This window comes from Microtus oregoni, unplaced genomic scaffold (assembly GCF_018167655.1).
Source record: "Microtus oregoni isolate MIOR12 unplaced genomic scaffold, Mior012 000024F_ref0000369, whole genome shotgun sequence".
Lineage (NCBI taxonomy): Eukaryota > Metazoa > Chordata > Mammalia > Rodentia > Cricetidae > Microtus > Microtus oregoni.
Genome location: NW_024543083.1, coordinates 2,561,662 through 2,588,221, shown reverse-complemented (window position 1 = coordinate 2,588,221; position 26,560 = coordinate 2,561,662). Strand labels below are relative to the sequence as shown.

Genomic DNA, 26,560 nt, shown 5'->3' with positions numbered 1-26,560 from the left:
TAATATACAGTTCTTAAGTTCACAGACTTTAATTCAGAAATAAAATTACCATATAAACAGAAGGACTAGAGAAAAGCAGGTTTGAAAGTGTGAGGGTTGGGTCTTAAGCACGTTCGTGACTGATATTTGCCAGCATAATGAGGGCACATGAATCACTCAAAACAGAAAGTAGTTCAATTAAACTCAGTTATTCAACTTATAAAGAACCAAAATAAACAAAACCCTCTTCTTGAAATGTTAAGTACTTCCAATTTGAGATACAATCAGAGCCAAGAATATGCTGCCATATACTGTTACTGAGCACAGCCACTTACAAAATAATTCCCAAAACTAAAATTTTGTACAAAGAACACAATTGTACCTGGGCACCAGAAGATACAATTTTGATCTACCAATCCCTAGATACAATGAAAGTTAACTTTCTTTAATTATCCCAAGAAACCCCAGTCTAGTGATTAATGCAATTGCAGTGTGGTAAGCTAATACATTATTTCCAGTCTGCAGTGCACAGCTGAACACCACCAACAAAACAGCATCTGATGGGATACAGGAGTTGTTCAAAGCAACAACTTCAGGGTTAAGCTGGAACTCAAGATGACTCTGAATTGCCAGTAAGTCATCTAAAGCCAGAGTTACAGTCACGGCAGCAGAAAGCACAGTCAGAAACTGTCGCAGGAGTCACTACAGATACACTTACAGATCCTCGAAGAAACAAAATAGGAATCCCAATTCCAAACTTCTCCTCTAAGATGTCCACAGCAGAGAGCAGCTGGAATGCTTGTGGACCAAAGTCTTGGAATGTGTCATCTGGGTCGTTAGTGGGATAGCAATGACTCAATCTGAAGAAAAGTAATAGCATACTAAGAAAACACAGACAAAGCATGCTCCTTTAGAAATAAAGATATAACAATGAACCATGTTAAAAATATCTCAAATGTATCCAATGTTTCTGAAACCACAAATAAAGCTTATTACAATCAAGAGGACGTGGCATTATCTAAAACACAGAAATCAGATTACAGCATCCCAGAGAGTGCTTTCTTATACCTAGAAGCTAAGTTTCATGGAGGCACTCAAGAAAACAGTGCTGTAGGATCCCAGCTCAGGCAGCTCCACATAGCCAATGATATAAATACTGGACGCTTGTGTTAATTTACACCAGAAAAGGACGCTAATGAAAAAGTTTTTAACTTAAAAAAATTGTTATGCATCAACATGCCAGTTTGAAACTTAGTATTTTTTTAAATATTTATTTATTTATGTATACAATATTCTGTCTGTATGTATGCCTGCAGGCCAGAAGAGGGCACCAGACCTCATTACAAATGGTTGTGAGCCACCATGTGGTTGCTGGGAATTGAACTCAGGACCTTTGGAAGAGCAGGCAATGCTCTTAACCTCTGAGCCATCTCTCCAGCCCCAAAACCTAGTATTTTTAAAATACAACACAGGAGCTTATGAACTTGTCATTCTGGTACATTTAGCAGTTAAATTCATTAGTTTCTCTCCAGGTTGATGCAAAATTATCATTAATGCAAATAAGTATTATTTAGCTTGAGAACAAAAGAAATTCTCAGAGGCTGTCAACTATTATATTTAAATTACCAAATTCAACTACTTTCCATGTCAGACATATCTTTAAATAGCAGTGGGAATGCAGTCAAGATTCCAGATAGAAACATTCTGTTTGGATTTAAGGAAGAAACGCCCTGCTTAGGTTTATTCTCTCACTTACCTCCATGGTAGGATGCTATATGACTTTCTCTTCAGAGTGTCTAAAGTTATTATGTTTCCATAAACTATGATCCACACTTTATCTCGCCACTTTAAATGTATGGTATTATGGTTATCACTAACCTCTAAAAGTTTTTAAAACTCTTACCCAACCCAAAATGCTGCTTCTGACATATAGCTACTGCACCCAGAGACACACCTAAGTCAAAGAAGGACCATCTGTGTTTCTTCTCTGTAGAGTAGAATACAGTCAAACTGTGCATATCCTATAAGCAGATTCATCAAACCTTCGTCACAATCAAGATCCAGCAAACACACTGTTCTCAAGTCCATTCTCCCTGCCTTTAACCTCTGCCAGCTGCTGAGCCTCCCTACAGTTCTGACTTTCAGAGAAGACACTTGTGGAACCACACTGTAGAACTGGGCTATAACTTCATTTAAGTGTGTGCCAGAATTTGTCACTGAAGCCAAGTGGGCTAGAGGGGTTCTAAAGGAGAAAGTCAGTAGTCCTTATAGTGGTTAGACAAGCATTCTGGATACATTTCACTGTGGCTGGACACTGCCCACTAGAGGACACTGAGAAACTGGCCCATGAGATCTGCCTTACTCAGTTTCTGAAAACTGATTTTTTTTCAGAGTCCCTTTGTCCCCGTGATTATGGGGTTTGCAGTAAAATTCTTTCACTTCGATACTGATAATCCGTGCTCCCCTTTTTTTCTGTCAGTCTTTTATAAAAAGGTTTTTTAACTTTTATAATGAACTTTGGGGTTCATGAATTTCCTCTACTGCTTCTGTTTTCTGTTCACTGAATTATGCACTTATTTTTATTACGTACTTCCTGTTAAGTTTCCTCTTAATTACCTACTTCTTTTTTCTTTTTGTTTTTTGAGACAGGTTTCTCTGCAGCTTTGGAGCCTGTCCTGGAACTAGCTCTGTAGACCAGGCTGGTCTTGAACTCACAGAGATCCGCCTGCCTCTGCCTCCCAAGTGCTAGAAGGCGAGCACCACCACCATCCGGCTTAGTTGCCTAGTTCTTAAAGTGAATGTTTTGTTATTTGTATGACGTGTATACTCCTAAATGTTGCTTTTAACACTACAAATTATCTTGACAGAATCATACTAGCTATATCCCAGACATTTCATATTCTTATTACATGGTTCAAAAATGTCTTCTGATTTGTTGTATGACTTTGACTCACAAATTATTTAGAAGTACATTGTTTTATTTCTAAGGGTTTGGAGAGTTCCCTTTTCTTCCCACTGCTGCTTTCTAAATTAACTTTAACTCCACTAAAGTAAAAAACATATTTTATCCAAATAGAATATTTTCATTTGTCAGGGCTTGTTTGATGACTCAGAGGAAATACATGTGCCCAAGTATTCCAGACGCCCTTGAAAAGAACGGATGAAAGGCTCTTAAGAAATTAATTAGAGCTGGTTTGCTGTTTGTTAGTCTTCCTGTCTGAACCCTGAGTCCTGCGATTACAGGCATGCCCATCACTCTTGGCGTTCCTTACCCACTTTTGTCCACTAATTCTATTAATGACTAGGAGTTGATATCACCAAATGCCCCTGTGGGTTTCTGTTCCCCCTCTTAGTTCTGCAGGTTCTTGAGTGAGGTCTGTGCATAAGCAGGATTATGACTTCAGGGCTGTATGGCTAACATGTCAAAAAGGCTATGCTATGGGGCTCAATTGTTTGGTCAGACAATAAACTGGATGCCACAGCAAATGTATTTTGTAGATGTGAACACTACTGATAAACAGATGACTTTAAATAAGGAAACTATGCTCGATAATTACTCTCTTTGAGTTAAAAGTCTTAGCAAAAACAGGCTTGCTGTGTAAGAATTCTGTTGAACGCTGTAACATCAGCTCTTGCCTGACGTAGTATCCAGACCACTGGCTTACACTATAAGTTTTAAGACTTGCCAACAAGCCGGGCGGTGGTGGCGCACGCCTTTAATCCCAGCACTTGGGAGGCAGAGGCAGGCGGATCTCTGTGAGTTCGAAACCAGCCTGGTCTACAGAGCTAGTGCCAGGACAGGCTCCAAAACCACAGAGAAACCCTGTCTTGAAAAACCAAAAAAAAAAAAAAAAAAAAAAGACTTGCCAACAATGTCCAATATCACCCCCTTCTCTGTTCTTTCTTTCTCATCCCTCCTTTCCCCTTGTGCCCTCTCGCCCTCCTGCACGCCCTCGCTCATGCCCTTGCTCTAGCCTTGATGCCATTTCTCTGAAGAACTTTGGCAATTTTGCATTGTCCAGTGTCCTTCTTTATCTTAGATAATATGCTTTGTTCTAAAGTCCCCACTGCCAATACTAAATTAGTAACTTAAGTTTTTCTTTATTAGTATTTTCACAGTATTTTGTATTTAGTTATTTTTAACCTATCTGTATAACTTTACTTGCCCTTACGGAAAAAGATCAGATAGTAATCTTTTGAAATACACTTTGATAATTTATACCTTTAATGAGTACTTTAAGGTTATTTAAAGTAACTGTTGACTAGCTAGACTTACTATTTTCTGACTTTATTGTATAAAAGTAAACCTCTTTACAATGTTTTATTTTAAATAAAGTAACTATGCCATTTTTAAAAACTAATGAAGCATGATTTGAGGAGAAGGAGAAGACAAGCATCTAGGACTCCTCAAGGAGGAATGCTTACCTGGCCCTGCAATTGTCACAGCACTTCTCCGTCCCCAGAACATCCACGGAGGCCCTTTGCAGTCGCTTGTCCTCAAAGTGGGACAAGATGATTCTGACGAAGAGGAAGTTTTAAATTAAAGAACAAATATGGACATGTTAAACCCACCACCCAGTGAGGTACATACCACCATTACTGCAGTTATTCGGGACCCCATCACTTCATATCAATTTATTTAAACACAAATAAACCCGTCCTAAAATTCAGCATGTATACAGCAATTATTCTTTAAAAATACTTTAATTGACTTTTTTAAAGTGCCATCTAAAGGTCTATGCTTCTAACCGATAAAACAAGTAATACATACTGCCGCCTGCATCGACTGGAATGAAGATATTTTTCCATTTTCGCTAACATCTTTAATTTATACAATCGGAACTTTTCGTTGTGTATCTCAAGAAGATGATGCCTGCAAATTGAAAATCACAAGAACATTTAAAATTATCCTGTCAATTTTGTTATTTGAATTTTATAACCCACAGAATCCCCCACTGCATCACAATTTCTGTCTCCCTAGGAATGGCCTGTATTTTTCCCAGTCATGCCCCCCAACAGGAGAATTTCATCGATGACTTTGAAGGTTTTCAGTTTGATTTACAGACCACATATGTCATAGTTTCTAGTGAGCTTTCGAACATATGGACCCTGAACATTTTACAGGAAATGTATCTTTTGTCTTAATGGAGGTTTTATGAGAAAGTGGAAGCATCTATGTAAGGAACACTGAGAGAGGCTCATCACTGCAGTGTGAACCTTCCTCCCACGGGCTTTCGGAGGACAGCTCAGCCCTACGTTTTCCCTCTGCACTGTGGGTACTTAGAGCAACAGGGAAGTGTTAGAATCAGGTTTCTTCCTTGGACAGTCACAACTAATCTTTGGGCCACAAAACTGAACGTGCTTCGGACTGTGAGCACTTGTTTGCATCTGTAAGAGTCAGTGCTGCTACAGCTCAACACAGCGGTTACTTTCTAGCCTTCTGTGAGCAGATTCCACCAATTTCAAATATCAGGTGATGAAATCTTCCAGGCAGTATTACACATCTTTCCAAGAATTAAAAAAAGTCTGTGTGAAGTGGTTTTTAGATTTTGCAATATGAAATTCTGATTTAATATATAAGAACTAGATAATAATGCTGAATCTCATCATTATGGACTACACTCACTAATGTTTGCAACACCCACCCTTCTGATTACTCAAAATATCCTACACAGTATTCAAGGGGTTCTAGAAAGTCTGAATGTACAATGATCCATCATTCAAAACTATTATCAATGGATGGCACTACTCACAATGTATTTTTTTCTCCAAATCCCCTAAACTAGAAACACTGATTCCTGTGAAACTATCTAATCTCATGCTTACTAGCTCATAGATTTTTTTAAAAATCAGTTTTATTTAGTTTCCCCATCCTTCTGAGATAGAATGAACAAAAAAAAATATCTATACTCAGAACTCTATCTTAGTACATTTGGTTGGGATGAAATATATTTGAATGATCTATCTCTTCCATGTTCATTTCATTTGAAAAAAGGAAACTCAATAAAATATTTATTATTTTTATTTTGCTACTACTAAATAATTTAAATACATTATTTCACAAAAAAGAAATTTTAACAATTCTAAATTCATTAATATTAAGAGAAATCAGTTGCAGATAGTCAAGGATTCATTAGATTGAGATTATTCTCCAAATTGTTCTCTTTGAAGCAAAAGATGGCAGTAACTACTGGATATGAATATAAAAATAGTAAATATAATCATTGGGACACTGCCTGTGTTATGACTCTGCAGTAAGAAATACAAAATCACATAATAAGGAATATCAAATTACATAATAATGACTGAGGCTGTGGCCCTACATATGCTTGTCTAGAATGAGTGAGGTCCAGATTTGATACCCAGCAGCACAGAATTAAACAAATAAACAAACATCAGGTAGCTAAAATCACTGCATGATCATTTAGACAACTTTCTTTTCTCAGTCACAGAATTTTAGCATAAGATAGCCTAAAACTTTTATAAATCACATTGACCCTTGCAGCTAAGACTTAGCAACTCTTTGTTTTCTTGTGTAAGTTCAATATCTTGACAGTACAACTTCATCCTCAACCCTTGTTCTACTCTATTGTATCCTTACCCTAGAGTTTTTGCCACTTTGTCATGGACACAGAGCACTCTATCTGTACTAAAAGTTCAAGCATCTCATTCTTTGCACCCACTAACTCAGCACTTAGGGATTCGGTTAGCCCCAAGTTAAACCCCTATCAGACCTAAAGATGGATGCATCTGAACTGAACATGCTGAAACACTTTTCTTGTCATTATTCCAGAAACATTTTTATTATAAAACAATTTATCCATCTTTTTTTATAATAGATATTATATGCAAGCTAGAGACAAAGAATACAGGAGAGTACACAGCCTGTATACAAATGCTGTGCTGTTCTGTACAAGAGACTTGAGCATGGTGAGAATTCTGGTATCTTGAGGGTCCTAGATCCATGGATAATAATTGACAACTGTATGGGTGTTCTGGAACCACTATTACTTCCTGATCAATCCTAATGAGATAAACCTCTTAGCATACCTTTTAAAGCCCAAGTAAACCAGAACTGTAACTATTGATGAGCTTGCATTAGAAAACCCAGGACTATAATGTTTCCAGCATGTTAGCACAATGCACAAATAAAATAAGTTCTGGTATTAACCAACTGCTATTTGATATATTCCAAATTTAATAGTAGCTTTCACAGATGTGTTCTATCCAACATATTTAACATTAGTTTCAAAAAGGCTTGATAAAGACAGAGATGCCTAGCCTGGAGAGACAGCTCAATGGTTAAGAATGCTTGCTTACAGGGAACCAGAGTTCAGCTTACATCTTACAAAGTAAAATACACTGACTATTCCTAGAAGAAAGACTTAGATTTTATCACAAAACTTCTGACTTCTCTATCCCAACTCTTGAGCTGTTACTTCTTCAGGGAAGCATTACCTGACTTTCCAAGTTGGTAAACAGCACACTCCACTCTAAGCAAGTTTCTTTCATAGCACTTAACAATTAAATAAATACATTTATCAAACTATCTGGACAACCTTTAATTCTAGCATTCCAGAAGCAGAGGGATGTTTACAAGTTCAAGGCCAGTTTGGTCTATATTCCAGAGCAGCCAATGTTACAGAGTGAGACTGTCTTAAAACAGACAATAAGAACAAAGATACATTTATATGATCTTTTAAAAAAAATTAATAATCGACACTTCCAAGTACAAAATGAGAATAATAAAAAGAACACTATGCATGCGTATGTACACAGTTCTCTAGTTAAGATCTCCCACTCCAACTAGATGGAGTCTACAAAAGCAGGCAGCATGCCTCCTTTTATTTAGCTTTGTATCCTTGGCACTCTGGCCATGGTGTTCTAAAAGGAAGATGTTCTATGATGAAGATGAACAATACCTGCATTGGGTAGGCTCAACCATCATTCTATTAAGATGAACTAATGTGTCCCCTGAAGATTCTAACTTACTCATCAACCTGGAAGAACATTTGAAAGCTCCCTCATGTTAGCAGGCTCAGTTGTTGAGGTGTACTGGCCTCTTTCCCTGGTCCCCCATAGATAAAGAGGTAAATATTACACCTAAGATTTTTGTAAGTTGGAGCTGTTCTTTCAAATATAATCTAACAGAACTTAAGTGACAACTTACTTAGTATTTAAGTTGTTTTCCTTTTCACAAATTTAAACAGTAAACACTTCCTATTTTATGATAGCACTCTGTCAATATACTAGGACATGATTATCCATATATAGTTCACAAGGCAATTTTCACAGTCTATGAGCAATGGCATGCGCTTATGAAACTAATCATGGAAACAATAGTAAATCTGGAGACATATTATTTAAAGGGCGGGTATTGCTCACTGCCGCACAACAGGACAGTATACATAAGACCTAACCTGTCCAGGAAGAGTCCTGACCTTCTCAGTTTCTCATGCTAACTGGATATTGGTAGAAATGGCTCATCCCCTATATGAGAAGACCACGGTGCTCTTGATGGACGTTCTGTTAGTTTAGCTTACTTTTCAGTTGGGACCCCTTTAAATATACTCACAGATCCCCCCAAAATTTGGACACTACCTCCAATATTTTATTGGAAAGTAAAAAAGAAACTTGTAAGGTGAAAGCAATAAGCATTTTTACCTAGTTAAGTTGAAGTCTGCTGGAGCCCAGAGTACGTGACAGGAACTCGGAAGTCCATCCCGGCCAGCTCTACCGATCTCCTGGTAATAGGACTCCATTTCCTTAGGAGCGCCATAATGAATAACTTTGCGAATGTCAGCTTTATTAATGCCCATTCCGAAAGCTATAGTAGCGACAACACACTGAGAATGCAATAACACAATGAAAATCACATTTCAACATAACAAAAACTTAAAAAATAAGAAAATGCTCATTCACTGATGCAAAACTGAATTCAGTATAACTTCAGCCAATCACTTACAGACCAAAAGATTGATTATCTATCCAAATACAGATAAAGGCTAGTGATCATAAGGAGTGATTTCTGTTTATCTCTGTGAGAAACAGCCAATAAAGAAGTTTCTCTGGATACTGCAGCTATGGGAAACAGTTGCTACAGTAAATAAAACTTGTGTATCATGAAGTTTCAGGTGTTCTGACCTGATAACAGAATGTCTTATTCTAAGAATTACACCATTCACGACTGTAGAGTAAAATGCAGTTGTAGTAGCAGTTGATGCTACATCTTTTAGATGGGCACAATACCAAGAAGATAAAACTGTCAAAAAACATAATATGAATAAACCTAGGAAAACACCATTTATATGGCTAGGAAAAAAACTCCCAGAAGAATTACTGTTAAGTACATAGAAAACAAAAATCTCTAATAACAAGAATACAAAACAATAAGCAAAAATGTAGCAATATAAGGATTAAAGTAAAATGTTTAGGTTAATAACTATATAACAGCTAACCCAAATTATGATGTAAGCCAACAGGGAAGGAAAGGGGTCTAGGTATGCACAGACATGGGAGGGAAAGGGCAATAACACATAGGAAAGACAGAAGAACTTGCAACATTTTATGTGGGGAATCAAATAGAAAATCATAAAAACTAACAAAAAATTAATATAGCAATGTAAGCAAATTATGGGGAGGTAGAGCAATAAACACCTACAGGGTCAGTGGGGCAGATTAGGAAAGGAGACAGGAAGATGTCTCTCTCACTGAAGACATAACAGAACTATCTGCAAGTACAGATTAAATTAAAGCATTGTTAATAACATGTTCTAGGATGGGCAGGGAGAATGACAGAAAAGGAGGAAAGGAAGGATCTAGGAAATCAAACTAAAACATGCAAAATAAAGATGAGAAAATAGTAATAAAGGCACAAGGGTGGAAAGTGAAAGTTTTGGCAAAGAAAACAAGTTTGATACAGCTAGGAGTTAATAAGCAATAAAATACTAATCTTAACTAGATTATTGTTTCATTTGATGTCAACTAAACTACTAACCAGATTTTCAAACTACCCCTATAAACTTTCAGGCATCAATTAAAGTTATTTTACCAAACAAGTTATTCATAATTTATTTCAACAAAAGGTATCTTAAAATATAGGAAGAACAAAACTAAAAATCTGAGAACAAACAGTTACAAAGAATGGAAAGCTAAACACACTTGTGATTTGATCTGAGTATATACTACATTTAAGAAAAGTCTATCTTTTTCTAAAATTTATCAAATAGAAAATGATTCCAAACATCAGTTTAACATATGGAGAGCTACAGCTACAAAGTCCAGCTTCTGTGGCTGCCAAAGAACAAAAAGCCATCGTAAAATGATAGAAATGACTAAAAATGGTTACACTGGCAGATTCAGCAGGCACTCAATAAACACTCAACAGAGAATAATCAATTCTAAGAGACTCCAACAATGTACACAAATGATAACATGTATTTCACCATGTTAAGAAAGGGAAAGGTCTCAAAACATATGTGAAGCTTTTGACTAACGGCCAGGAAGGATTCTACAAGGCCAGCAGTTAGACAAACACTACCAAATGTTTAACTAGAATGTCCACTATTGATATAAACTTTACTTTTTCTAAGATGGACTCAAATTAGTGACTTCCTGCATTAGAAAGGACCACTGAAGATTGTTAAGCCATCTTTTAAGATATCAATGCTCCAATCAAGTTATATATTGGCAGTGTGGTTTGACTGAGAATGGTCCTTGATGTGGGAATGTCATATATCAATCTGTTGATTTCATTGGTTAAGCAATAAAGAAACTGCTAGGCCCATTTGATAGGCCCACCCTTAGGTGGGTGGACTAAACAGAACAGAAGGCTGGGAGAAAGAAGCTGAGTCAGTGAGTCGCCATGATTCTCACACTCCAGACAGAGGCAGGTTAAGATCATTCCTGGTAAGCCAGATCGTGGGCTACAGCAGATTATTAGAAATGGGCTAGTCCAGGTGCGAGAGCTAGCCTAGAAGAGGCTAGATAGAAATGGGCCAAGCGGTGTTTAAAAGAATACAGTTTCCGTGTAATTATTTCGGGTAAAGCTAGCCATGGGGGCGGCCGGGTGCCGGGGACGCAGCCCGCCGCTCCTTATTTCAACAGGTCCTCACAGATTCATGTTGGATATTGATGGTGGCAGAACTGTTTGCAAAGAATTAGGTGGTGTGCTTTTACTGGGGGAGGCAGGCTTTGCGGCAGGTCCGGAAATTTCGAAAGCCCACGTCATTCCAGTTAGTTCTCCCTGCCTGGTGCTTATGGATCAAGATGTAAGTAAGCTCTCAGCTACTGCTCCAGAAATATGCCTTCCTGCTTGCTGCCATGCTTGTCACCATGATGATCACAGACTCAACCTCTCAAACTGTGAGCCCCAGTAAACTGTTTCTTCTGTAAGTCGCCTTCATCATGTACCTTAGCACAGAAAAGTAACTGAGACAGGCAGTAACCAGATGTGTCCAACAAAATGCCCTACCCCTGAAGTAGTAAAAATATTTATGAATGTGGACAAGAATCTATAACCAAGCAGAAGAGCTGTTCCTACCATTGGAAAGAGTAAGGACAAGAATGGGTGCTGTCAGGTGAGAGGCAAGCACCTGTACACCTGCTGCTCCTTCCTGGGGTTCACAGCCAATGCCTTTGCCCTTATTACCTACGATCTATTAACTTGACAAACTTAAGACTCTCCTCAGTTTCCTACTCCTAGACAGCCACTCTCAGGACAAAACCTACTTTGGCAGAGCTAGTGTTTCTCCTCCGTGTTGCTCAGTAACAGATACATACAATTTGTTATTTACACTAAACTGTGTAGTTCACTATCTACTGATTACCCTTATCAGAGTACCTTATCAGAGTAACTACACTCATAGCTGGTGTGGCTCTGCTGGAAGCTTTGAAAAATCTGGTGAGTAAATATTTGATGGATACTTCTATTTACTATAAAAAAAATCAGAGAAAGACAATTGGTTCTCATACCTTAATCTCATCTCTAAGGAACCAATGATGAACATCCTTCCTTTTATTAATGTTCAAGCCTGCATGGTATGCTCTGCAGGCTAAGTTCAGCTTCCCAAGTTCGGCAGTTACTTGTTCTGTCATTTTTCTGGAAGGACAATAGATGATTGTAGGACCTTCAAATTCCCAGGCATGGCTGCAGAGGGGGTGGAGACAGAGAAGGCAAACACGTGTATTATATGTATGCTTCAGGGTAGTTTGGGATTTATCTTGAACAATCTTTGCTTTCTACTAAGTCTTTAAGGAGTCAGCAGGCCAAGAAGCCAGCACTGGAGCTCTAGGAAACCTGACATTGTAAACAAACGTGGAAATGAACCGTGTAAACTCAGAATTCTAGCATTCAAGACTGGCCCAAATTAGAGCTAAAATCAGTAATCTGGCTCTTTTTAGAAGAAAACTTAATTTTTAGAACTTATAAGGTATGATCTAAAGACCTCTAGAAAGGCAGCACAGTGGATCGGTCCTTACTTAAGAGCTAAGTGAAGCTTCATTCTTGCATAAAATATTATATAAGATTTAAAGATAAAATATTACTCCAAATGATGGAGGAGGGTCATTTGTCTATGTATTACTTTCATTGGTTAATAAAGAAACTGCCTAGGCCTTTGATAGGACAGAAAATTAGGTAGGCGGAATAGACAGAACAGAATGCTCGGAGAAAGAAGCAGATTCAGGCAGTCACCATAGCTCTCTGGATGCAGGTTAAGAATATTCCCGGTAAGACACCATCTCGTGGTGCTACACTCATTAGAAATGGGTTAATCAAGATGTGAGAGTTGGCCAGTAAGAGGCTAGAGCTAATGGGCCAAGCAGTGTTTAAAATAATACAATTTGTGTGTTTTTATTTCCAGGTATAAAGCTAGCCTTGCGGGAATTGAGCAGGAACACAGCCCGCCGCTCCACATAACATCCAAAGTTTAGGGATATGTCTCCAGATGATAAACCTGAGAGTTATCTACGGACTACTACATCAGGTAGCACCAAGGATATAGGTATGTTAGGAAAGAGTACAGTAGTCTGGACTGAAAATTAATCTCAATTAGTGGAATTAACAAAAAAACGAGAAGAAAGCATTCGCATAAGATATTGTTAGGCAAACAATGCCAGAAAAATGGGAAAAGACAACATCAGAAAAGAAGATGGGGGAAGGCACTTTTTTTTAAAATATATCTTTAAGAAGGAAGACAGGGGCTGGAGAGATGGCTCAGCAGTTAAGAGCATTGCCTGCTCTTCCAAAGGTCCTGAGTTCAATTCCCAGCAACCACATGGTGGCTCACAACCATCTGTAATGAGGTCTGGTGCCCTCTTCTGGCCTGCAGGCAGAAGCATACAAAATAAATAATATAAATAAATAAATATTTAAAAAAAAGAAAAAGAAGGAAGACGGTCACTATAAGGAGAAATAGCCATAGACAATGAGAATAATGTGTACTGAAAAAAAGACCAGAGATTAGGGATTAGGCAGTGACATAACTATAGAAATGTCCAGTTTAAAAGAAGCCTTTGACAAGAGAACTTGTCCCTTTACTATAATAGGAAAGTATAGTACAATGTATTCAAGGAGATGCTAGAGTAGCAAAACACTAAACATATATAAATAAGAAATAGGAAAAAATAAGTAACTTATTTAAGAAGAATTTTTTCTGTTATTAGATCTTTACCTTGACTTTTGGACAAGAAATGGCTTTAGATCCTGAAGGATATTCCCTGTTTTTCGGCCAACTTCTAAGTACAGATTTGGTCGATCAAATCCAGTACAGGTGATCTGAGGGTTTTTCAAGTTTAAGCAATGTATGATATCTTCCCGGATTGAAGAACTTGCAGTAGCAGAGAGTGCAATGACTGGAACCTGGGTAAATACAATATAAATGGATTTTAAAGTGACAGGAAGCCCATTGATTTTCACTGTCTTCCCACAGACCAACAGTCACGACAACACGGGAACTATGGCCAAGACGTTCACATGATTGCCTTATTTAAATATTTATTTCTTTTTAATCATGTTGGGGATGAAACCCAGGATCCTGGGCATGGTATGTGAGTGCTCTACCACTGACCTACATGCCCTGAGTAAGAAAGAAAACTGTTTACAAAAGAGAAAATTATCTCCTACTTAGTAAATTAAACAGTAAATCCATAAGATTTCAATGCAATTTATCTTACCCCATTAAATTGAAACTATTTATTAGCCATCTATAATATAGTGCTGATAGAAGCAGAAATTATATTTGCTTTTTAATAATCTGTAATTAACAATCCATAAGCCCTAGCAGGGTTATAATTTAACAGCCAAGCTATATATAATTCATCTTTTGTTTGGCATGAAGATTCCATCACAAATTATACTGGCATACGGTTTTTCAGCTATAGAAGCAATGCTCTTAACAGCCTTGACGACTTGTCTTCGGTTTCACTGAGTGGTCAGTGCCATGCTGTACATAGCGAATATGCAGAAGGTGAAACCTGTACTAACTGATTCCAGAGACACCAAGTCATTGTCTATTCAGTTTAGCAGTTCTTGACAGGAGGCACAGTAGATAACAAGAAAAAATTAGTATTTCTTTCAGAAATTCACGATACCATTGCTTTATCAGAAAAAATAGGTTGTCTTAAAATTTATTTTTAAATCATTAGCCATTCTATTGCTAAGAATACAACTTTCTTTAAAAATGCTTTTTTACCTGTTGGAGATAGAGGAAACAATATCCTCATAAAATTAATTACTCAAATATACTGTGACTCCCTCACCAACTAATTTAAGCATTTATCTTGTAGCTAAGTATAAATGCATGTGCAGCTTGCCAATTTGCAAAGAAATATGCATACAATTTGACTTAAAATTAAAACAAAATACAATTTCTTGGGGAATGAGTGTGACCAAAGTTCCATAAATACGTTATGGAGATATAATGAAACCCATTATTCTAAACAATATAAATTAATAAATTAATTATTTATTAATAATTTAATGATTTATTTATTAATAAATTAATTTAAATAAAATTAAAATTAATAAAAATAAAAATGTTCAATATAAAATAAATATTGCCAGTAAAAATACTATAGATTAAGATAAAGTTTCAAGTATTACTTAATTTTTGTGAGGTTAGAAAAATAAAATTTAGCCAGCTGGAGCACACCTTTAATCCCAGCACTCAGCAGGGCCGGCAGAAGCAGGGGATCTCTGTGAGTTCAAGGTCAGCCTGGTCTATAGACCAAGTACCAAGACAGGCTCATAAGCTACACAGAGAAGCCCTGTTTCCAAAAAGAAAAATAAAGCTCATTTTCAGTCATACACAGAGAGGAACAGTTAAATGGCTGAAGTGGAGCTCAGTGGGAGAGCGCTAGCTTAGCATGTGCAAAGTCCTGGCTTTGGTCCTCAACACTAACTAAGAAAATTTTGGTCCTCACCACTAAGGAACAGTTACTCTTAAAATGAAAATAACTTAATTGAATTAAAACGAATCTGAAGTCACATGAAACTAACTCAATGAAACCAAGCAACTGGAATCATTTTTGTGTTGTCTATTATTAAATTTTGTAAAACCACTTCCAAATGTAACCCAAATTAATTTCATTTATTTCAGACTAATAAGCAAACTGTTCTCTGTATATGCTAGTGACTACGTCACAGAAAGCCCAGTTTTCAAAGAAATTCATTTGTTTAATCAAGCATTAAAATGGATATATCTGTGTTAACATAAGACCCTAACAAACAGGAGTCTGAGACTAAGGAATGACAAGTACCTAGAGGACCTTACAGGTGTGGTGGCACAGCCTGTAATTCTAGCACTCGGGAGGATGAGGGAGGAGGACAGCAAGGTTGGAGTCTGGTCCCAGCCACACCGTGAGAGTCAACCAAAAAACAAACAAAAGCCTTAATTAACATTTAAAAAAGGAAACATTGCAATTTCCTATGAATTTACGCTTTTAGCTTACATGTACAAAAACTTTATCACCATAAAGGTTTTTAATCAAACACTTTATAAATGTACTAACAAACTCCTTTCTTAACTATACATGCAGATAAAGATAGAAGTTTTGAGGATATAGCCCATTTTAAAAAAAGAAGACAAGGTGTGCTTTTATTAAAAAGAGACCAGGCTGTCTCTTATAAAGAATACAATGTATGAGTGGATAACATGTTTATAAAAGTAAGGGAATGATCATAAATACAAATCAGACAAAAGCAGGCACAGTAGTGAAACAGTCTAAGCTGGGTCCGAGAACTAGAGCTCAAGTTCTGCTTTTGTCACTCCTCAGCTGTGGGACTCGGCTGTTTATTGCCCTAAACTGCAGTTTCTCTCCTCTGTAAAATGGCTGTAATCAAAGTATCAATCACATCATGCTGTAAGTAACAAATGAGACAAAATGTGCTAGGCAGGTGTGGCGGTTTGAATGAAAATGCCCCCATCGGCTCATAGTGGCCTTCATGGAGGGAGTGTCAACTGGGGTGGGCTTTGAGGTTTAAGATGCTCAAGCCAGGCCCAGTGTCTCTCTTCCTGCTGCTTCTGATCTGGATGTAGAACTCTCAGCTATTTCTCCAGCAGCATGTCTGCCTGCACACTGCCATGCTTCATGCTATAATAACAATGAACTAAACCTTTGAACTATAAGCCAGCCCCAATTAATTTTTTTCCTTTATAAGAGTTGCCATCATCAGTGTCTCTTCACTAATTTTTGGCAAAATAAGCAACACAATGTAATACAATACAAATTAATCTTATGTCACCATACATTTAGGCATATCTTAATATATATACTTCATGACACAAAGGTTAAAAATACGGCTATTCTGCTTCCAAACTGGATCAAGTGACTAGTTCACACTGTAAAACACACACCGATTTTAGGTATTTATTCTCTTGTTCTGGTTACTCAGTGTCTACTGTGTGCTCATATTTTTAATGGATCCTTAGGACAAAGTAATGGGACAAGCCAATGTGTCTCATGGACTTCAAAAACACTTCCTCCTGGTTGGAGACACATTTTGAAGGGGAAAAGGATCCTCAGCCCTTACTTGAGGAACAAACTGCCAGGACTCTCAGCTGAAGGAATATGCTGCTTAATAACTGGAAGAACTAAAAATGATCTCATTATGTCTAGAGCTAGACATAATAAAAGATTTAATTCCACCTTTAGAGTATTCAAGAACTGCTTAAAATATTTAAACCTCCTTGAACACAATCCCAGCATCGAAGGCCTAGGGAAGGATAGCAAAAGCACTCTTCCTGACTTCCAACTGCGTAGCTCTCTCTATCTCATGAAAACATTCCAAATTACTAGAAGCCAGACCTTCAGAGCAGGGCTAGTAACATGCACCATGGAAACACCTTCACTTGCCCCCTTTGTGCTGCTGTGCTATTGCAGTGGTCATCTTTCTGTACGACCTGCACCATTCTATGCATGATGCAGCACTTGTTTCTATTGCCTCTGCTTTCCTGCATGTCTGTCTCAGCTCCCTTGCTGGACTATGCGCTACTGCAGGTTTGCCTCTTTCAGATCATTTGTCTTGAAATCAACACAGCATGCTATGGCACCGCTATTTAATACCCAACTCTTTCATAACTACCTATGTGGGAAAGTTACTTCACTAATTCCAAGCTTTCTGACCAGAATTCATTCATTCATCCAAATAATTACTGACCAACTGTTATAAGTCAAGTACTACCCCTGCTTACAGAAACCCAAAGAAACAGAAAAACTCCCTCTCATTATAGTTTAGACACAAAATTAGTCTTATCCACATGAAACAGACCCAACTACTGAGAGGTGACTGGATCATGGCGGCTCTAACCTGATCCAGTGATTTAATCCAGTGACGGATTTCATTAATAATCTGATGCCACCATTGGAACATGAAAATGAAAGCTAACATAAAACTCAGTGAAATGTGGTTACCATCCATTTTTGCCTTTTTCGGTGAAATGGAACACTACAAGAGAGCTTTGCACAGAAGCCAAAAATTTATTAGAGATACTCAGAAGTATCACACTGACTACTGTGCTGAAAAACACTGGAGGTGGAAACCAAGAGGCTGTGATGGCCTAAGAGAAAGAAGAAGTAGGCTACACAATGTAGTGACAGCACGAGATGCTGGCAGGTAGAGAGGAACTCAGGCACATCTTGGTGGTATTAATCCAAGACAGGGATGTAAAGGTGAGGATTCTCTGTCAATGGATGGTACTTAAATCTGTACGCTCCATTAGACAATCATGAAGTCGAACACAGAGGAAAGATAGACGTCTAAAGAGTGAGGCACTGGACACGCTAACCTTAATAAAACAGAGAGGTACAAAGCAACAGAAGAGACTTGAAAAGGGCATGGTGAGAAATCCAGAAAAGCAGGGAAATGTACTATCCTGCGACAAATGAAAATATGATGATAAAATGGCTATCTTGACAAATGGTCCTGAGGTCATCTGAGGCAAGAGTGCCGGACCCAAAGCCAGACACGTACCTAGACCTTGAACCACATCAGTTTTATTCTCCTTCCTATTATATCTGCTAGTGGGAACATTAAGTTTTTACTATTGTTGATGATTTGTTTTGTTTACTTAATTACTGCTCAATCAAATCTTTATGAGAAGCCCAAACAAAAAGAAGTATTTTAAAAGGTAGCAATTTGCTACTAATATGTAAGATTAGTGATTAGTGAAAGTGAGACAACCTTATCAAAAGGATGACAACGTTCAGTGTTTTTCTGTTTAACCCACTGAACTGTGAAACGTGATCAGGAGGCACCACTGTCTTTCTGTCACCAGGATCTAAACATAAGTCACTTTGTTTATTCAATCAAAACTAGTAGAACGGACTAGAGAGCAAGAAACAGACTGACATAAATACATTCAAATGATTTTCAACAAAGGGGCTAAGGCAACTGAGTAGACAGAAAGCAGACTTTTCATCCAGTGGGTGGGGGATTCCTGTTTCTACATGTCACAGCATGCAAGTAGACATACGCTACTACGCTTTATATGGATCCTGCGAACTCAAGCTTATGTATTCACACTTGTAGTATGGTAAGTTCTTTACCCGACATGTCTTCTCTGCACCCTCTTAGACCTAAATTAAAACACACATTTTAGGAAAACCATAAGAGCAAAATTTCAAGATCTAAGATTGAGGAACAAAATCCATAAAGAAAAAAAATCAATACTCTGATTTTCATACAGATTTATAATTTTTTCTTTATAAAAGACAATGTGGATAGGCATAGTAGTGTACTTGAGAGGCGGAGGCAGGTCAAGGCCAGTCTGGACTATAAACTGAGTTCCAGAACAACAAGGACTACACAAAGCAAGCCTGTCTTGAAAAATAAAAGACAATGTAAAACTGAAGAAAGATAAAATAAAACTTATAAATATTTACAAGCTAAATATCTGACCAAAGACTCATTTATAAACAGTTTTTTACAATTCTTTAAGTTCACAGAGGGCTGCGGAGACGGCTCAGTGAGCATGAGGACCTGAGTGCAGATCCCCAGCACCACGTAGAAGCCAGACACAGCACACACGTATAACCCCAGTTTTCAGGAGCAGAAAGAACCAGGGGTTTGGCAGCCAGCCTGCTAGCACAATGGTGAGCTCCCTGAATAGTGAGAGACTCTGCTTCAAATAAAGTAAGGTGGAGAGCAACAGAGGAAGACACCACCATCAACATCTGAGCTCTGCAGGTGCTACACTGTAGAGTACACCACACACACACACACACACACACACACACACACACACACAGGCACGCAAACAGAAATCCGAACTCACTTTCTCTTCCCCCTCCCTCTCTCCCCTTCTCTCTCTCCCCTCTATCTCTCTCTCACACACCCTTAACAGAAAAAAAGTTTAAAAACACAAACCAATTAAACTAGGAATTTCACCAAATCAGTAAAGAAACATACAATAAGATCTTCAAAACCACAAGCTATTAGAAAAATGCAAGTTGAAAATACAAACTATCACTCCACTCCTATCAAAACTACTAAAATAATACATAGTAGTAAGACAAAACAGCGCAAGAATGAGAAGAAATTATTGCCCATATGCTCCTGGGCGGGTGGATACAAATCACTGTAGCCATTCTGGAAATCTTCCTAAAATTCTGTGGATCTTTCTAAAATTGAAACAAGGACCTTCCATGGGACTCAGCACCCACAACCCTGACATTTCTCCCAGAAAACTAAAACCTTATGTACACAAGCTATGTAATCATTGACCTACTGAAGGACTTCGCCGGTATATACAAATGTTCACAGTATCGCCATTCACAATATCCCAAATCCAGGAAACAACCGAAACGTTTTCTACAAACTGATGACTAGGATGATATAGTGCACAGCTCATTTTACACTGGCCACTAGTGAAGAACACAGAGCAACTACAGTCTTGTGGAGCATTTAAAAAAAGAAAATGAGAGAAATATATGTCAGAGCCACATATATTTCTATATACCTGTCCTCTCCTACACACTGGCTTTGCATGGTTCAGAGCCCTGTGGTGAACCATATTAAGTGGAAACAATTCATGTCTTAAGCTCTTCACCACTCTGAGGAACATGACGGCATTTGCACTGTGTTTCCAATGTTGTCACTCCATTCTCTCCAAGTTCAGAAGACCCACGCGATTCATGTCTTTCACCAGCTAGCCATGTACTAACATCTCATTAACAAGACAAACAGTCAAGCTAGGAAGCACGGTGGCTTGGTACCCCTTATTCTACTTAAGAATGATCCTCATGGTCAAGAATAATGAGGTGGGCATTTTTATTATAGTATATCATCATTGCTATTCATTTTTTAAATTCTTCCACTATGCCTAATTAATAACAAGTAGGTAGACCCAGGCACCCAATGGGGTTCTTGGAACTGTGTCCCTGTCACTAAGGAGTAATAACTGCCGTTTCTAACTGATATTTAAAAACTTGTTTGCCGCCTCTTGTCCCAGGGAGGAGTATCCAACCTGCGCTCTAACAGCTAGGAATGTAACACAGCACAAAACAAACACTGAGATAGTTTTGTGATCATTTTTGTTTTCTTAACACAAGTTTACGGTTCTTGAGAGTGAACTTCACAGATGACAATGGAATAGCTCAATGTCAAAGGCTGCACATTCCAGTCAGAGAGCATACATGCCAACCTCCAAAGGAAGCCAATGTTAGAATTTAAACACATAAAGAAATTCGCCTGCTTACATCTGGCACCTTCTCTTTCATAGAGCAGTCTTTAGCTCTTCAGACATTACCCAGTCCTGAAAAGCACTTCCGGACAGTAACCCTGGACTCAAACCTCACCTAGGATGGGGGTGGGACAATCGGATCAGGTAAAGCTTACCAGTGGGAGCGCTGTCTTAAGAGACCCCAGGGTCCTGAATGAACTTCTAAAGTCATGGCCCCACTCAGAAATACAGTGAGCCTCATCCACAGCAATAAGTGTGATTCCTACAAAAAGAAAATATACATGGAAAAATAAGGTTCAATAGGAAAAAAACCACTATCTAAGTCAATATTGCTTTATTCTATTAGAATTTATGCCTTATAGAAAGTATAACCCAAATCAAAGTGTTTGGAACACATACACACATAAGAAGCATAAATGATACCAGATAATATCAAAACTCATAATAGAGGGAAGAAGAAAAATGAATAAAAGGCAACCGAATAAAGGAAGTTTTATATATTAATTCTACCAACATACTGTACTTCACCACTAGTCCTTAAAGACAAGAACTGCTTCCTATTGCTCTGTTCCACAATTATCACTTATAAACGATCTGCAACCATGTCTGCTCAAAAGAACTGTTCCATTTCTCTTTGGCAATAATGTTAATCTTATCTCATAGATTAGCTATCAAGAGAGATAAATAGTCAGCACATTTCTATTGAGATTAAGTGCATCATTATCCATGATCGAGCACATATCATATTGCAGGAAGTTCCTCTGAAAGGCCAGTGCATGAAGACATGACGACATCCACACTGTCGAACATAAAATGGAATGGAAAGAGCTAAATCCCATTGTGTACAAAGTAGGTAACAAGAAATATAACTCTCCCCTCTGCCCCATACCATACACTAAAACAAGATCAATAGTGCCTATCAGAACATCTTCAGGTATTTCAAAGTATTGACTAGTAATGCCTTACCATTAATTACCAAATTAATACTGTTAAGAGAAAAGCAACTTTCTGCTATTTGCTATTATGTTCTATCAGGGAGGTGACTACAAACATGTGCTCCACAATCAGACTGGCTGTGCACAAAGCACTGAGCAAGTTATAAATCTTTCCGGTCCTCAGTTTCCACAAAACTGCTGCGATGGCTCAGTGGGCCAAGGTCTTGAGAGCCTGACAAATTGAGTTCAACCCTCAGAACCCACAGTGGACAGAAAGAACTGACTCCTAATTGTACTCTGACCTCTACAAACACATTGTGGTGTCTGTACACGCACGCACACTCACACATACACACATACCATCGTCATCATCACCATCATCCTAAATTAAAATAATACACAGTAGGAAGTAATAGCACCTAACACTTCTTACTATTCTACTCTAAGATGAAGTTAGAACAGTCACATAAAATGCGCAGATAAGGCCTGACACCAATTGGAGCTTAACAAAGCTATACCACCATTGTTATCATAACATGGCCATTATGATCAAAAGCCTTTTCAGGAGCCAATGTGGCAGAACGTGAAGCACATTCCAGCGTCAGGGGTTCAAGGCCATCTCCAGCCACGAAGAGAGTTCAAGATTTGTCTGAGCTATAGGAGGCCCTGTCTAAAGGAATTATTAAATTAACCCTTTTCTAGATAGCCAAGATACATTTGTCCTCGAAGATTTCACAGTTCTTAAGAGGAGACAAAAGAAAGACTGGTGAGTCATTAAGATTATGAGCTACAGGCGGCGGTGGCGGCGGTGGTGTTAGCGGCGGCTGCAGCAAAGCATCTGACGAGATGTCTCACACCATTTTGCTGGTACAGCCTACCAAGAGGCCAGAAGGCAGGACTTATGCAGACTATGAGTCTGTGAATGAGTGCATGGAAGGTGTTTGTAAGATGTATGAAGAACATCTGAAAAGAATGAATCCCAACAGCCCCTCCATCACATATGATATCAGTCAGTTGTTTGATTTTATTGATGATCTGGCAGATCTCAGCTGTCTTGTTTACCGAGCTGATACACAGACGTACCAGCCTTATAACAAAGACTGGATCAAAGAGAAGATCTACGTGCTTCTTCGTCGACAGGCCCAACAAGCTGGGAAGTAGTTGAGTTAGAAGCATTAAGGGCTGGGGGTGGGCTTGGAACAGGTGCATACAGCATGCTGTAGTGAACATTTTGTATGATAGTAATCCTGTTTCCATTTTGTTACGCTAGAGCCAAGATTGAATGTATGACATGGAACATGAATGATACTTTCATTCTGAAAACCACCATTATTACCCCTTTACTCTTTTTCTTTTCTTTTTTTTTTACTTAAACATTTTTATGATAATTCAGAGAGTGTTCTTTGCCATTTAAGGTTGGTTCCAGTCCTTGAAACTGTTGGTGTCTGCTTTACAGCAGTGAGTGCACTAACCCCTGTGAGGGGTGGGGTGGTGACAAGCTTAGTTATGTCCTCTGGGAAAGTCTTAGTGAAAATAAAGAAATGTTCTGTAGTTGTATTTCTCAAAAAAAAAAAAAGATTATGAGCTACAATGAAGTCCTGAGTGTGTGTGCACGTGTGTATACTTCCTTGCTTTGTATATATGTGTGAGTGTTTATATATAATACATATATATGCAATACCAATGAGTGTTGGGAAATTTCCAGTGTTACTCACACACTTATTTTCACTTTAGGAATTAAAATGACTAGATTTTAAGTTAAATGCATTAGAAGCCTTCAGATACAGATCTGGAAAGCTGTTTAATGGCGTTGAACTTTGGCGTGCATAGTTAGTTCAGTTAGTTAAGCTTTGGCTAACATTCACTTGGAATGCAAAAGTTCAAGTGTCTTCCCAGGTCCTATACATATTTCATTTAAGGATACCTGTCACTCAAGCCTCATTTCCAAAGTTAAAAGACAATTACAAGTGCAGCTGGGAAAAACTCCCTTATAAAAGTATGTTTGCCATTTCTGTTATAGATCCAGACGCCTTAAAAAAAAATTTAACATTTACCTAAAAATGACAAATCTGATTACTTAAATGTCAGACTACTGTACAAATAATATCCTGGGTACATTCATTTTGTAGGCATTTTACAATTTCCTGCAAGAAAAGCCTAAAGGAAATATTTCAAAAATAATTTTCATTTGTCCTAATCCTTTTACTAAATCACCGAAAGAAAACATTTCCATCCATTAAAAGCAAAAAACTTCACTCTGATGATGAAAATATTTATCCACACTTTTGGGTGTGTTTATTTGCTTGCTTGTTTTTAAAACAAAAGGGAGCTCAGACTATGAGCTCAGAAAGCTCAGCTCGTGACCTTTCTGAATCAGTCTCCTGGAACTGAGATTGCACTTCCATACCTAGAAAATGCTTCCTTCTTTAAAAAAAAAAAGAAAAAGAAAACCACAATAAACAAAGCATATAATGTCTGGGGAGAACAAGAGGCCTCAGTGTGTGAAAGCCCTTCCTTTCAAACCTAATAACCCAAGTTTGTAATGTCTGCAACCAGCATGGCTGAAGGAAAGGGGCATCTCCCCTTCTCTTGCAAGTTATCCTCTGACTACACATGCACTCCAACACACAGAATAAAAATTAATTAAAAAAAAATAAACATGCTGTGTGATGGTGGTGCATGCCTTTAATCCCAGCACTTGGAGAAATCTCTGTCTCCAAAAACAAATAAACAAACAAAAGTTAAACATAATGAGGTGTGAACTCAGAGAGCATGCTAGGCAAACACTATCACTGAGCAATACCCTCAGCTCTGCAGTATTCACAATCTACCCAGCATAAAAAGTTAAAAAGTAAAAAATCTAACTACTTGTAAAAAGCATTTAATGTTGATTAGCTTACAATAATTATTCATTTAACATAATCATAAAACTGAAACAAGTACTAAGGTGGAATAAAATATACTCAGGATACCAGTCATGGATACCAATTTTTTAGATATAACTTCTGTGAGATAATGTCCTTGTACACTATAAATATCTGTCATTTGTATTGGTTTAATAAAACACTGATTAGCCGGGCGGTGGTGGCGCACGCCTTTAATCCCAGCACTCGGGAGGCAGAGGCAGGCGGACCTCTGTGAGTTCGAGACCAGCCTGGTCTACAAGAGCTAGTTCCAGGACAGGCTCCAAAACCACAGAGAAACCCTGTCTCGAAAAACCAAAAAAAAAAAAAAAAATTGGAAATAAAACACTGATTGGCCAGTAGCCAGGCAGGAAGTATAGGTGGAGCAGCCAGATTAGGAGAATTCTGGAAAGAGGAAAGGCAGAGATGTAGTCATCAGTCAGACACATTGGAAGCAAGATAAGAATGACTTACTGAGAAAAAGTACCAAGCCATATGGCTAAAATAGATAAGAATTATGGGTTAATTTAAGTTGGAAGAGCTAGCTAATAATAAGCCTGAGCTAATAGGTCAAACAGTTTGTAATTAATATAAACCTCTGTGTGTTTATTGGGGACTAACGGCTACAGGACCAGGTGGGACAGAAACTTCCGACTACATATAACTATAAAATTGATTTATAAGGTAATTGGGCTTAATACACAATGAAGTGCTCTAAAGAACTTTTATAGTTTAATAGGATACATCTCAATTTTTTCCATTACAGGCAAAAACATGCCAATAAGAGCTAAATAGATTGTGTAGGCACACTTTGATAGCATAGGTCCTTAAAGTAATGGGCCCCATTCACAGTGGGCTGGGCCCTCCCCACAACAATTACTAATTAAGAAAATGCTCTATAGGCTTGCCTACATCCAAAGAAGGCATTTTCCCATTTGGGGTTCCCTCCCCTCTGATGACTCTAGCCTGTGCTAAGCGGACATAAAACTAGCCAGCACAGTACAATACCGAAAACACAGCCTATATGAAATTACTTAATACCTCGTTCTTCAAAAAGATCCTACAAACTGGATAAAATTCAAATGAAGATTTCAAATATGGATATTATTTGTCTTCCTTGGAATTCTCAGCTAAACCTAACCACCACCAAACAAACAGAAACATGAAAGTGCCAAGTCCTATACTAAGAAAACAGAAATGAAGAACGGTATATTTGTCTCTAAAGAGTTTATAGTGTAACAAGCTATACATACATGCATGTACACAGTCATAACACTAACCCTGGAGTCCACCACGATGGAATGAGGAGTTATAGGGTACTATAAAATGGGCAAACACAAAATGGATCAGAATGTTCCTGGAGAAGCAAACGTTTGAAACCAACCTTACGGAATCTAGTCTCATCCATGGGTTTACTTTGTATTCACAAAAGTCCTAGGTTGTTACTTACCAGTATTAGAGTCAAGTTGCTGGAGTAGGCCCAAGTTACCAGAACAGAATTCTGGAGTCATGTATATGATCCTGTATTTGCCTCTGTAAAGACAAACCGAAACAGAAACAG

At 38.0% G+C, this 26,560-nt stretch overlaps 2 protein-coding genes across 4 annotated transcripts in view; one reads left to right on the top strand and one right to left on the bottom strand.

Moving 5' to 3' along the window:
- Positions 1 to 26,560, bottom strand: part of Wrn (WRN RecQ like helicase) — a 99,828-nt gene that overhangs the window by 37,145 nt on the left and 36,123 nt on the right. For all 3 annotated transcript variants that reach the window (XM_041673882.1, XM_041673884.1, XM_041673883.1), the window contains exons 16-23: positions 26,450 to 26,532; positions 21,317 to 21,423; positions 13,653 to 13,840; positions 11,953 to 12,127; positions 8,644 to 8,825; positions 4,751 to 4,852; positions 4,405 to 4,497; positions 698 to 839 (exon numbers count right to left, since the gene is read on the bottom strand). In XM_041673882.1, the coding sequence (XP_041529816.1) occupies positions 698 to 839; positions 4,405 to 4,497; positions 4,751 to 4,852; positions 8,644 to 8,825; positions 11,953 to 12,127; positions 13,653 to 13,840; positions 21,317 to 21,423; positions 26,450 to 26,532 (1,072 nt within the window). The remainder of the gene's footprint in view (positions 1 to 697; positions 840 to 4,404; positions 4,498 to 4,750; positions 4,853 to 8,643; positions 8,826 to 11,952; positions 12,128 to 13,652; positions 13,841 to 21,316; positions 21,424 to 26,449; positions 26,533 to 26,560) is intronic.
- On the top strand, positions 22,895 to 23,304 carry LOC121462349 (enhancer of rudimentary homolog). The gene has a single exon (XM_041673886.1). The coding sequence runs from the start codon at positions 22,943 to 22,945 to the stop codon at positions 23,255 to 23,257; it is 315 nt and encodes a 104-aa protein (XP_041529820.1). The 5' UTR covers positions 22,895 to 22,942; the 3' UTR covers positions 23,258 to 23,304.

Coding starts and splice junctions, on each gene's coding strand:
- LOC121462349 (XM_041673886.1), top strand. CDS start 22,943: ATGTCTCACACCATTTTGCTGGTACAGCCTACCAAGAGGCCAGAAGGC.